Genomic DNA, 12,040 nt, shown 5'->3' with positions numbered 1-12,040 from the left:
CCGCCGCTGCGGCCCCTGCACTCACCAGCCATCCAGGTGAGCAGACTGTCGATGTCCTTCTCGTCCCCTGGAACGGCTGAGCTGGGGGTCCCTTCTGGAGAAGGAAGGAAATCCCCAAGGGTCAGGGCCAGCTTTCCCACAGCCCCTCGGTGCAGACATCCCCGCCTGCTCTGCAGCCCCTCAACTCACCGTTGCTGAGCCACGCCAGCACATCATCGATCTCCGAGGTGTCGACCGGGATGCCTGCGTTGGATGTCAGTTCTGGGAAGAGCAAGAAGATCCCCACAGGGGCGATGCCAGCTTTCCCACCCCCCGTCGGCGCGGACGCCCACCCGCCCCCTCTGCAGACCACAGACTCACCGCTGATCCACGGGAGCAGATCAGCAACGTCCTCCGCCACGTCTGCGCTCGCTGTCGCCGCTGGAAAAGCAAGAACGTCCCCAGTGAGGCAACGCCAGCCTTCCCACAGCCGCCCGGTGCGGACAGCCTGCTGCCCGCCCTGCAGCCCCCAAACTCACCACCTGAGTCCAGCGCCGCGCTGCTGCGGCCGAGCGGAGCCGCGGTGGGTTGGGGGCACGCGTCGGTGGGCGCTGGGTGCCCCTGGCCCTCCGTGAGCACCACGGCATCTGCAAAGGGCCCCGCCGCCTGCTGCCAGCTGGCGGGCAGGGTGCAGGGCGCGGGGAGCCCCTGCTGCTGCGCTGGAGGTGCTGGCGGAAGGACGCGGCGATGGGGGTCCTGCAGCGGGCAGCCGCCTGCGGGCTGCGGGGGCTGCGCGTGGAACACGGCCCCAGGCCACAGCCCCATCGGCTGCGGGGGCTGCGGTGTCCCTGCCTGCAGGGGATGTCCCCAGCGGTGGGCAGGGGCCGCGGGGGGAGCCGTCCCTGGGTGCAGCCCCCAAGGTGGGAGCTGACACACAGATGGAGGCGGCCCCCCGGGTGGGAGCTGCGCTCCCTGTCCCCAGACACGGGGCACCCCAGGCCAGACCTGAGGCACCACGTAGGTGACAACGGGGACGTAGAGGGGTTGCAGTGCCACCAGCACTGCTGCGTTGCCAAAGGTGGACTGCATTGCAGCAGGCCGGTGGTGGCACAAACAATCCAAAGAAAGCGGCGTCGGGTGTCGGAAGCACCGTCAGCGTCCGTGAAGGGATTCTCTCTGTGGGGAAATGCCCAAATGGGCGCTGGGTGAGATGTGGGGCACTGGGAGCAGCCGGAGGGCCGCAGTGCCGGGAGCAGAGCAGCCTGCTGCCTTACCTGCCAAGGGAGCTCGAGAGTGGCGGCGGGGGGTTCCGTGACCGCTGAGCTCAGCCCCTCTCCCTGAGCTCACAAGAACTCTCTGTGACACTGTCACAGCACGGCTCTGCGCCTGCCCCGTCCCCAGCACTTGCTGTGGCTGCTCGCTGTGGCCTTCCGTTGTCTCAGTGGAGATGATAAACGTGATGGAAATGAACTTTTTTCGTGTCCGGGTGGCGATGGGACCAAGGGAATGGTTTTAACGTGAAGGGGGGGATTGGGATTCGAGGTCAGGGAAGTTCATCCCAGAGGGAGCTGAGGCCCTGGCACTGCTGCCCAGAGCGGCCGTGGGCGCCCCATCCCTGCGGGTGCACCCGACTCAGCTCCATTGCAGGGAATGGAGACGAAGGCAGGGACGTGGCTGATGGCACTCCGACTCCCGGTGGCATCGCAGGGCTGCGGTGCTTGGACTCTGAAAGCCACCAAACTCGCACTGCTGGCTGCCTCCCTTCACACATCCGCCTGTCACAAAGCACAGGGGCTGGAAGGGAGCTCTGGAGATGCCCGCAGTACAACCTGCCCCCAGAGCAGCTTCCCTGCAGCGCTGGCACAGGAGAGTCTGCCTTGAGCTGGGAGCCCAGCGCTCACCCAGTGCTCCACACGTGCCCAGTGCTTTCTGCGGCCATCAACAGCCTCCCAGGGCCACCAGTCCTGCCCTGGGCCCCCTGTCATAGAATCGTAGAACCACAGAACCATAGAATCCCAAGGTTGGAACCTGCAAGATCATCCTGTGCAACCGCCCTCCCATCACCACTGCTACCACCAGCACTAAACCACATCTCGCAGCTCCTCATCCTGTTGAACGCTGCCAGGACGGCGACTCCACCACCTCCCTGGGCAGCCATTGCAGCGCCTGAGAGAAAAAGTTCTTCCTTATGTCCAACCCAAACCTCCTCTGCTACAACTTGCGGCCGTTTCCTCGGGTCCTGGTTGTCGCCTGGGAGAAGAGGCCAAACCCCTCCTCATCTCAGCCTCCCTTCAGGAAGCTGTGGGCTGCAGTGAGGTCTCCCCTGAGCTCCTCTTCCCCACACTGAACAACCCCAGCTCCCTCAGCCGCTCCTCATCAGCCCTGGCCTCCAGACCCCTCACAGCTTTGCTGCCCTTCTTTCAACCCGCGCCAGGGCCTCGATGTCTTTCCTGCAGCGTGGGCCCAAAACTGGACGCAGCTCTCAAGGTGCAGCCTCACCAGAGCTGAGCACAGAAGTAGAATCACTGCCCTGCTCCTGCTGGCAACGCTGCATCTGATGCAGGCCAGGCTGCCATTGGCCTTCTTGGCCACCCACGCACACTGCTGGCTCCTGTTCAGCCGAGCACCAATCAGCCCCCCAGCTCCATTTCCTCACCGCAGTCTTCCAGCCATCATCCCCAAGCCTGCAGCGTCGCCTGGGGTTGTTGTGGCCAAAGCGCAGGAGCCGGCACTTGGCCTTGTTGAACCTCACCCCATTGGCTTCAGCCCAGCCATCCAGCCTGCCCAGATCCCTCTGCAGGGCCTCGCTGCCCCCAGGCAGATGCAGATCCGCACTTCCAGCCGACTTGGTGCCACCCGCAGACTTCCTAGGGTGCACTCAGTGCCCTCAGCCAGGTCTCCAAGAAAGACATGCAAGAGGACTGGCCCAGCACCGACCCCTGGGGGATACCGCTGGTTGCCAGCTGGATTTGGCTCTGTTCACCACCCCTCTCTGGGCCCGGCCCTCCAGTCAGTTCCTTACCCAGCGAAGAGGGCTGGAAGAGGCCAAACCCCTCCTCATCTCAGCCTCCCTTCAGGAAGCTGTGGGCTGCAGTGAGGTCTCCCCTGAGCTCCTCTTCCCCACACTGAACAACCCCAGCTCCCTCAGCCGCTCCTCATCAGCCCTGGCCTCCAGACCCCTCACAGCTTTGCTGCCTTTCTTTCAACCCGCGCCAGGGCCTCGATGTCCTTCCTGCAGCGTGGGCCCAAAACTGGACGCAGCACTCGAGGTGCAGCCTCACAGAGCTGAGCACATGGGACGATCGCTGCCCTGCTCCTGGTACAGCCAGGATACCACTGCCACCACCTCAGCCCCTCCTCCAGAGCCCTGGGATGCAGCCACCCGGCCCATAGACTTGTATTTATTCAGTCTCATGAGGACAATTAAGCTGCGGCCGGCTGGGGCTCCTGATGTCACCCACGCGTGTGCCCACAGCACCCATTGCAGCTGTGGGATGGAGGGCTGCACTGCGGGTGCAGCACTGAGCACACGTCCAGGGAAGGGCAGACAGACAGAAGGGGACAGATGGACTCTTATCTCGGGCCGTGTTGGGATAGGAGGAGGGGAAAATGGCTCCAACTGGAAGGAGGCGGCGCTGGGATCGGGTGTGAGGATGAGGTGCTTTATAATGGGGACGGGCCAAACACAGCGCCCACTGCGGGAGGGGACAGAGCAGCCCCTCTCTGCTCCCAGCCCCACGCCTCCAGCTTTGAGGACAGAGAGAAGAATAAAGGGTAAGGGGGAGCTCACCCCAATGCAACCCCCCCAGTGCGCCTTTCCATCCTGCCCCCCCCCCCCCCCAACCCCACAGGGCATTCCTCATCAGCCCCAACCCAAAGGGAGCATCCATGGGTTGGGGATTCTGCCCCCCCCCCCCCCCCCCACCCCCACTCAGCACCCCAAGGGGTCACCACAGCCTCCCCTGCTCCCCACCCAGCCCGCTCTCAGTCGCTGCCCCCCAGCACACACACACAGCAGGCAGGGTTTCCACACACAGTTCTTTTTCTATGTAAGATGGGGGGGACACAGCAGAATGAGCGCTGCGGTGGCTCAGCTTTTGAAGACCAGACGGTTGCCCGGGGGGGGGTCTCAACAGGACCCCCCAGGGCTGTCAGGGGGGCTCTCAGTGGGGCAGCTCGTGTGGGATGAGTTTATAGTGAGCGCCACAGGAGGGGCAGCGCTGCGCCTCCCCTTTGTGCAGCCAGAACCAGATGACGCAGCTGTTGTCCTCTTCACCTGGGGAAAGAGCACAGAGGGTGGAGGGGGAAGCGTGGGGAGAAGGGGGGGGCGTGGGGAGGGATCGTGGGGACACTCACAGACGCAGCCCACGATGCGTTTATTGGTGATGGAAGGCACGAGGTTGGGGTCCTCCTTGGTGCCCGCGTAGCGCTTCGGCCGGAACATGCTGTAGGGGTCCTGGGTGGGGAGAGAAAAGGGGGTCTGGGGTCAGCGGGATCCCCATCCCCGGCAACGGCGTTGCCGTCCCGCCCCCACGCCCAGCACCTCGCACTCACCAGGCCTTTGTTCATGGCCTCCAGCACCTTCCGCTCCAGCCCCGTCGCCTGCTCCTCATCCGTGGCGAGGTCGCCTGAGGGACGAGCGGCGGTCAGAGCGGCGACCCAAACCCGGGCCTCGATTCAGATTCAGACCCGGACCCGGATCCCGCCCCTCCTCCCGTCCTCACCAGGCGCGGCGAAGCTCCTCACGGGCGCAGCCCGGCCGGTGGCGGCGGGCAGAAGCCGCAGCGCCGCGCCCACCCGCAGTAACCTTGAGGCCATGGCTGCAGCGGCGGCACTCAGCGCTTCCGGCGGCGGCGACGGAAGTGGAACTGGAGGAGCGGAAGGGCGGGGCATCAAGGGGGGGCGGGGTCACGCCCATAGCAACGGGGCGGCGCCACGCCCATAGCAACGGGCCCCCAGGGCGGCGGGCCGGGCTGCGTCCCCAGGCCGTAACGCGGGCCTCCCCTCCCCCCCCCCGCTCCGAGCGGCCTTAATGAGTCACCTTCGTTAATATTGCAGTGCAGATCGATGGATGCGGGGGGGGGGGGGGGGCGTTAATTACCTGCAGGGGGGTAATTACCGCCTGGGGGTGGAATGGAGCTCGGTTCGGGGTGCGCCGAGGGGGGAATGGGGGAGACTGTGGGAAACGGCGCAAAAAATGTGGGGAAAATGGGGCAGGAAGGGGGGAATGGTTGGGAAGAAAAGGGTGGAGGGGAGGGGAAACGGGGGAGAAGGATTGGGGAGAAAAGGAGGAGGAAGAAAGAGGAGAGATGGGGAAAATGAGGAGATGGTGGGGAGAAGGGGAGGAAATGGAGGAGAAGGGGGAAAAACGGAGGAGAAAGGGAAAAAAGGGGGGAAAAGGAGCAAAACCCGAGGAAAAGGAGAGAGAAAAAGGAGGAGGAAAAGAAAAGGTGATGGAAAAGGGGAAAAATGAAGGAAAAGGAGAAAAATGGAGAAAAGATGGGGAAAAAGTGGAGAAAAAAAAAAGGAAAATGAAAAAAGGTGGAGAAAAGGTGGAAAAAAGGTGAAGAGGGGAGAAAAAGGGGAAAATGTGGGGTGGGAGGAGGGAAAGCAGGAGAACGAATGGAGAAAGGGAGAAAAGATGGAAGAGGAGAGAAAATGGGGGGAAAAGGAGAAAAAATGGGAAAAATGAGACAAAAAATGAGGAAATATTGGAGAAGTTGAGAAAATATGGAGGAGATGAGAAAATATTGGGGATAAATGAGGAAATGTTGGGGGAAAGAGAAAATGCTGGAGGAGAAGAAATGGTGGGGAAGAAGAGGAAATGTTGGAGAAGGAGAAAGAAAATGGAGGCAAAAGGGGAAATGTTGGAGAAGAAGAGGAAATATTGGGGCAGAAAAGAATAAAGAGGGAAAAGAGAAAAGGCGGAGGAAAACGGAAACTATTGGGAAAGAAGGGAAAATGGAGGAGGAGAGAAAATGTTGGAGAAGAAAAGGATTTGTAGGGGAAGAAGAGAAACTATTGGGGAAAAAAGATCATAGGGGAAAAAGAGAAAATATGGGGGAGGAAGAGAAACTATTGGGAAAGATGAGAGAATATGGAGTGAAAAGAGAAAATATTGGGGAAGAAGAGAAAATGTTGGAGAAGAAAAGAATATGGAATAAAAAGAGAAAATATTGGGGAAGAAAAGAGAACATAGGAGGAAGAGAGAAAATATTGGAGGAGAAGAGAAAACGTTGGAGAAGAAAACAGAATATAGAGGGGAAAGATAAAACATTAGAAAGAAGAGAAAATATTGGAGAAGAAAAGAGAATATAGGAGGAAGAGAGAAAATATTGGGGAAGAAAAGAGAACATAGGAGGAAGAGAGAAAATAATTGGAGGAGAAGAGAAAACGTTGGGGAAAAAGACAAATTTTGGAGGAGGAATAATGGAGAAGAAGAGGAAACGTCGGGGAAGAGAAGAGAATGGAGAAGAAGAAGAGGAACGGATGGAGGAGAAGAGAGGGAAGATGGAGGCAGCCGTGTGGGCGCGTGCCAAGGGAGGAGGGCAGGGGGGGGCAGGGGGGCAGGGGCGGCCCCACATCCCCAATCTGCCGCCGGTGCCCCCCGCCCGCCGCGGGCATGCAGGGCATGGAGCTGTGCGCCGTGGCCGTCGTCATCCTCCTCTTCATCGCCGTCCTGAAGCAGTTCGGCATCCTGGAGCCCATCTCTGTGGAAGGTAACCCCGGTTCCCCCCCTCCCCCCTTCCTTCCCCCAGAGGTGGGTTTTGGGGCGCCAGCCCCACGCTGTGTGTTTGGGGGACGCTCTGTGCCTCGGAGGCGTGGGTTTTTGGGGCGGTTCTTTGGGATCTCCGTGGTGGAAGGCGGAGGTTTCGGGGCGTCCCTTTGTGCCGTGTCACGGCCCCGCTCTCAGCCGTGGGCTGTTGGGGGGCTCTGAGCCCAGCTTCGCCCCTGAGACGCACGGAGCAACCCCCGAACCCACAGGGACCCCTGAGACCCCCGCGATGGACCTCCGTACCCAAAAGCCGCACGCGGGGGTCCACGGCATTTATCCCCCCTCCCCGTTTCCATCCCATCTTCCCTGTCCCGAAGTTCCTGCTCTTCCCTGCTCGACGCTGAGCTGCTCCGCAGGGGCTGAAAACATTAATGGGCCATCATTTATTAATTACCTTCCGGCAGCACGGATGGCCGGGGCGGGAGCGGCCGGAGGATGCGATGCGGGTGGGGACCTGGGCAGGGGCTGCTGGAGACGATCTGCAACGTTCCAGAATGCTTTGGGATGTGCTGGGACGCTCGGGGATGACTGGAGATTCTCGGGGAAGCTTTGGGAAGCTTTGGGATGCTGAGATTCTCCAGGATCCTGCACGACGATCCGGGATTCGCCAGGATGCTCCGAGATGCTCTTGGGGATGCTCTGGGAAGCTGCAGGATGCTTGGGGTCAATCTGAGATCCTCCAGGATGCTCCGGGATGCTGCAGGACACTCGGGGATGCTCTAAGATGCTCCGGGGTGCTCAGAGTTACGTAGGGAAGCACGGGGATGCTCCAGGATGCTCCAGGATGCTTGGAGATGTTTGGAGATGCTCCAGGATGCTCGGGGAATGCTTTGGGATGCTCAGAGATGCCACAAGATGCTTTGGGACGCTCCGGGATGCTGCAGTATGGTTGGGGATGCTCTGGGATGCTCTGGAATGGTCAGGGATGCTTTGGGATGCTCTGGAATGCTGTGGGATGGTGCAGAATGCTCAGGGATGTTCAGGGATGCTCCTGGATGCTCAGGAATGCTTTGAGATGCTCCAGGATGCTCAGGAATGCTTTGAGATGCTCCAGGATGCTGCACGGTGCTTTGGGATTGTTGCAGGGTGCTCCAGGATGCTGCAGTATGGTTGGAGATGCTCTAAGATGCTCAGGGACGCTTTGGGACGCTCCGAGGTGCTCCAGAATGCTGCAGGATGCTCGAGGATGCTTTGGGATGCCAAGGGGAGCTCCGGAACGTTTCGGGGTGTCTGGGGATGCTCTGACATGATTGGGGATGCTTCAGGATGCTGCAGGACGCTTGGGGATGCTCTGAGATGCTCAGGGATGCTCCAGGATGCTGCTCGGTTCTTTGGGATGCTCAGGGTGCTGTGGGATGCCCAGGGGAGCTCCGGAATGTTTCAGGGCACCTGGGGATGCTCGGGGAGGTTCTGAGATGCTCGGGGACGCTTTGGGATGCTCCAGGATCCTATTGCTGAAGCAGGCACGGACCAGCAGCTCCCAGGAACCCCCCCAAGTGCAGACGGAGCCGTTTCCTCCCTCCCTCGGGTCACGAAACCCGGAGTTTGCAACGGCTGCAGCCACTGGGGGAGCTCCGTATGGCGACAGGGAAAGCCGCCGGGTTCGGGGGGATTCCCGTTGTGTTTCCGAGCACTGCCAGGTCCTGGCTGAGGCTCCCACAGTGCTCCTGGAGGGACAGCCCCATCCCGGAGGTCCCGGTGCCCCTCTGCCCCCCATCCAAAAAAAGGTGACACGCCGTCACCCCCCGCAGACACCAGTGACGGCGACGTGGAGCTCTCGGCCGCCCGGCACCAACCCGAGGGGCTGGAGGAGCTGCAGGCACACACCAAGTTCACCAAGAAGGAGCTGCAGTCCCTCTACCGTGGCTTCAAGAACGTGAGCACGGCGGGTTGGGGGCCTCCCCTCGCTTTTGGGGACTCCCCCATTGCGGGGCTCCCTGTGGCCATCGCTCTGTCCTCCCCCAGGACTGTCCCAGTGGCCACGTGGACGAGGAGACCTTCACGCTCATCTACGCGCAGTTCTTCCCGCAGGGAGGTGAGCCGGGGGTGCATCACCCCCCCTTTAAAAAGCATCACCCAACCCCCCAAAACAGCCCCCCAGAAATACCCCGACCCCACGGGATGCTCCCTAACTGCCTCCTCCCCAGATTCCAGCGCCTACGCTCACTTCTTGTTCAACGCCTTCGATGCGGACGGCAGCGGGGCGCTGTGCTTCGAGGTGAGCGCTGCTGGGGGGTGGCACTGGGGGGGGTTGGGGTGCTCGGCCCTATGCCAGCCGTGTGAGTCATCAGATGGCGCTGCTGGAATGAGGGGGAGGCGCTCAGGAAGGGGCTGTGCGTGGATTTTGGTACAGCGCCCCCCCCAAAAAAACCCAGCCCGAACCTCCTGAATGCCCCCCAAGTGCTGCTGCAGGCTCAGGGCTGCGGGATGCTGCGGCACGGCCGGGCTGCAGCCATTAAAAATAGATGGGAGCCGGAATAGAAACGGGATCGATAGGAGAAGGGCCCGTGGTCAATAGCCACGCCGCAGTGCTCTGTGGGGTCCAGAGCGGGGTCACGGCAGCTCCGTATGAAACGGGGGCTGCTCACCATCACTGTCCTGCCCACCACCCCCCCGGCAGGACTTTGTCGTCGGGCTGTCCGTCCTGCTGCGGGGCACGGCGCAGGAGAAGCTGAACTGGGCTTTCAACCTCTACGACATCAATAAGGACGGCTGCATCACCAAGGAGGTGCCCTGGGGGATGTCTGGAAGGGGGCAGGGGGCACCCTTGGGTCGGGGGAGGGGGGGGGGGGGGGTTCTCCTTGTCAGCCCAGTTCTGTCTGCTCCCAGGAGATGCTGGAGATCATGAAATCCATTTATGATATGATGGGCCGCTGCACCCTGCCTGCCCCGCGGGACAGCGCGCCTGCAGAGCACGTGGAGCAGTTCTTCCAGGTGAGACTCCAGCACAGCACGGGGACGGGGTGGGGATGGGGAGAGGGATGGGATGGGGTTGGAGAGGGGGAAGGGGATGGGGATGGAGAGGGGGATGAGGATGGAGATGGGAAAGGGGATGGGGACAGGGATGGGGATGGAGAGGGAGGTAGGGAAGGGGATGGAGAGAGGGATGGGGATGGAGAGAGGGATGGGGATGGAGATGGGGGCGGGGATGGAGGTGGAGAGGGAGGTAGGGATGGGGATGGGGACAGGAACAGGGATGGGGATGGAGGGGGAAGTGGGGATGGGAACAGGGATGGGGATGGAGAGGGGGATGAGGATGGAGATGGGAAAGGGGATGGGAACAGGGGTGGGGATGGAGAGGGAGGTGGGGATGGGAACAGGGATGGGATGGGGTTGGAGAGGGGGAAGGGGATGGGGATGGGGATAGGGATGGGGATGGAGATGGGAAAGGGGATGGGGACAGGGATGGGGATGGAGAGGGAGGTAGGGAAGGGGACGGAGAGAGGGATGGGGATGGAGAGAGGGATGGGGATGGAGATGGGGGCAGGGATGGAGGTGGAGAGGGAGGTAGGGATGGGGTGGGGACAGGAACAGGGATGGGGATGGAGGGGGAAGTGGGGATGGGAACAGGGATGGGGATGGAGAGGGGGATGAGGATGGAGATGGGAAAGGGGATGGGAGCAGGGATGGGGATGGAGATGGGAAAGGGGATGGGAGCAGGGGTGGGGATGAAGAGGGAGGTGGGGATGGGAACAGGGATGGGGACATCCGTGCTGAGCTCTGCCCCTGCAGAAGATGGACAGGAATGGGGACGGCGTGGTGACCTACGAGGAGTTCCTGGAGACGTGCCAGCAGGTGACCCCGCCAGCACTGACTTTGGGCTCACCCCCCTCCTCCCCCTTCCCATCCTGGTACCCAAAGCGATGTCAGGATGGGTTCGGGGACCCTTCCATGGGTGCCCCCTCCCCCTATGGGCACCTGTGACGCGTCCGTGTCCCCCGGCAGGATGCGGACATCATGAGCTCCATGCAGATCTTTGAGAACACCATTTAGAGCACAGGGATCCCAGGATGGCCGTGGTGGAACACGGCGTGAGAGATGTTGCAAATGAGGAGGAACCCTTAATAATGAGAAGAAGAACCTTAATAATGAAAAGAAAAACCTCAATAATGAGAAGAAGAACCTCAATAATGAGAAGAAACCCTTAAGAATAAGGATGACGTGGCCAGCTTGCACACTGGACCCCCCCCGGCGGTTCATTTTGGGGCAGATCTCCCCAGAAATGGGTCACTCTGCCCCAGAGGTGACCCGGCACAAGGTGGACATTATGGGATGGATGCGACACTGATGGATGGGGGCTGAGATTTGCTGTTCTGTTTTTTTTTTTCCCTCAATAAAGCTCCCGGCCATGATGTGGGGATCCCACAGCGCTTCGGCCCTCCGCCACCTCGGCACCTGGGGCCGTATCTCCCCCAAAACGGGGCGGGCGAGGCGGCACCGGGGGTGGCGGTGTGGGAGGAGGAGCAGGAAGAGGCCCGGCCCTGCATGGCGGAGGCCGTTACCATGGCGACCAGGTTCCGCCACGCAGTCCTCGCTACGGCACTGCGCATGCGCGGAGACCAGAGCGTACAAGCGCGCCCTGCGCATGCGCATCTCCCGTTTCTCTACCTGCGTATGCGCAGACCCGCACCTCGCCCTTCGGGCATGCGCATCTTCCCGCAGCGTCCCTCCGCGCATGCGCACTCCCTCGCGCCGCCACCCCCGCTCATCATGGCCGCCGCCGGCCGTTGCTGAGGCGTCTCCGTCACTTCTTCCTCCCCACATGGAGGGCGGCGATGGGCTCTCTGAGCAGCCGGCTGCTGAGGCGGCGGGGCGGCCCCTCTCTCGTAGACGGGGCGGCGGGGGAGGGAGGCCGAGGCGGCGGGGGGCGTCGGGGAGGAAAGAGAAAGCGGGGAGGGGGCGAAGGGCCCGGTGACAGCGAGAGCGAGAGCGACAGCGAGCGGGACGAGCGGCTCCACAGCGCCCCCCGCAGGTCTGGGGCTGAAGGGGGAGCGGTCATGGGCGTGCTGGGGGGCTCTGGGGTGGGTGGGGGGGTCTGGGGCCTAAATGAGGCCTGTAGGAGGGATCTGGGATGTGCTAGTTGGGGGTTGGGTCTGACTGAGGCCTGTTTAGGGGGCTCTGAGCCTCTTTGGGGGACCCGGGATGTTCTGGGTGGGACTGGAGCCTGTTAGAGGGGGTGTGGGTCTGTTTGGGGAGTTGTGGGACGAGGTGGGGGGGTTGTGGGGCCTTTTTATTGGGATCTGTGGCCTCTTTGGGGGGATCTGGGACATGCTGGCGGGCCTGGAG

At 61.7% G+C, this 12,040-nt stretch overlaps 2 protein-coding genes across 2 annotated transcripts; one reads left to right on the top strand and one right to left on the bottom strand.

The window, feature by feature from the left end:
• Window positions 1-4,012: 4,012 nt before the first annotated feature.
• On the bottom strand, window positions 4,013-4,814 carry COX5B (cytochrome c oxidase subunit 5B). The gene is made up of 4 exons (XM_079551034.1): window positions 4,704-4,814; window positions 4,534-4,607; window positions 4,336-4,435; window positions 4,013-4,255 (listed from the first exon to the last, which is right to left on the bottom strand). The coding sequence occupies exons 1-4, from the start codon at window positions 4,795-4,797 to the stop codon at window positions 4,143-4,145; spliced, it is 381 nt and encodes a 126-aa protein (XP_079407160.1). The 5' UTR covers window positions 4,798-4,814; the 3' UTR covers window positions 4,013-4,142.
• A 1,787-nt stretch (window positions 4,815-6,601) lies between these two features.
• KCNIP3 (potassium voltage-gated channel interacting protein 3) lies at window positions 6,602-10,747 on the top strand (the record flags this gene model as incomplete). Its single annotated transcript, XM_079551035.1, has 8 exons — window positions 6,602-6,698; window positions 8,506-8,630; window positions 8,720-8,789; window positions 8,902-8,972; window positions 9,375-9,482; window positions 9,584-9,688; window positions 10,487-10,549; window positions 10,700-10,747. 8 exons carry the CDS (start codon window positions 6,602-6,604, stop codon window positions 10,745-10,747), a joined length of 687 nt encoding a protein of 228 aa, XP_079407161.1.
• Window positions 10,748-12,040: the final 1,293 nt, after the last annotated feature.

This window comes from Tetrao urogallus (assembly GCF_951394365.1).
Source record: "Tetrao urogallus genome assembly, contig: scaffold_168, whole genome shotgun sequence".
In the NCBI taxonomy this organism is placed as follows: Eukaryota; Metazoa; Chordata; class Aves; order Galliformes; family Phasianidae; genus Tetrao; species Tetrao urogallus.
The sequence above is the reverse complement of the archived record's forward strand: the minus strand, read 5'-3'. Positions and strand labels throughout refer to the sequence as shown.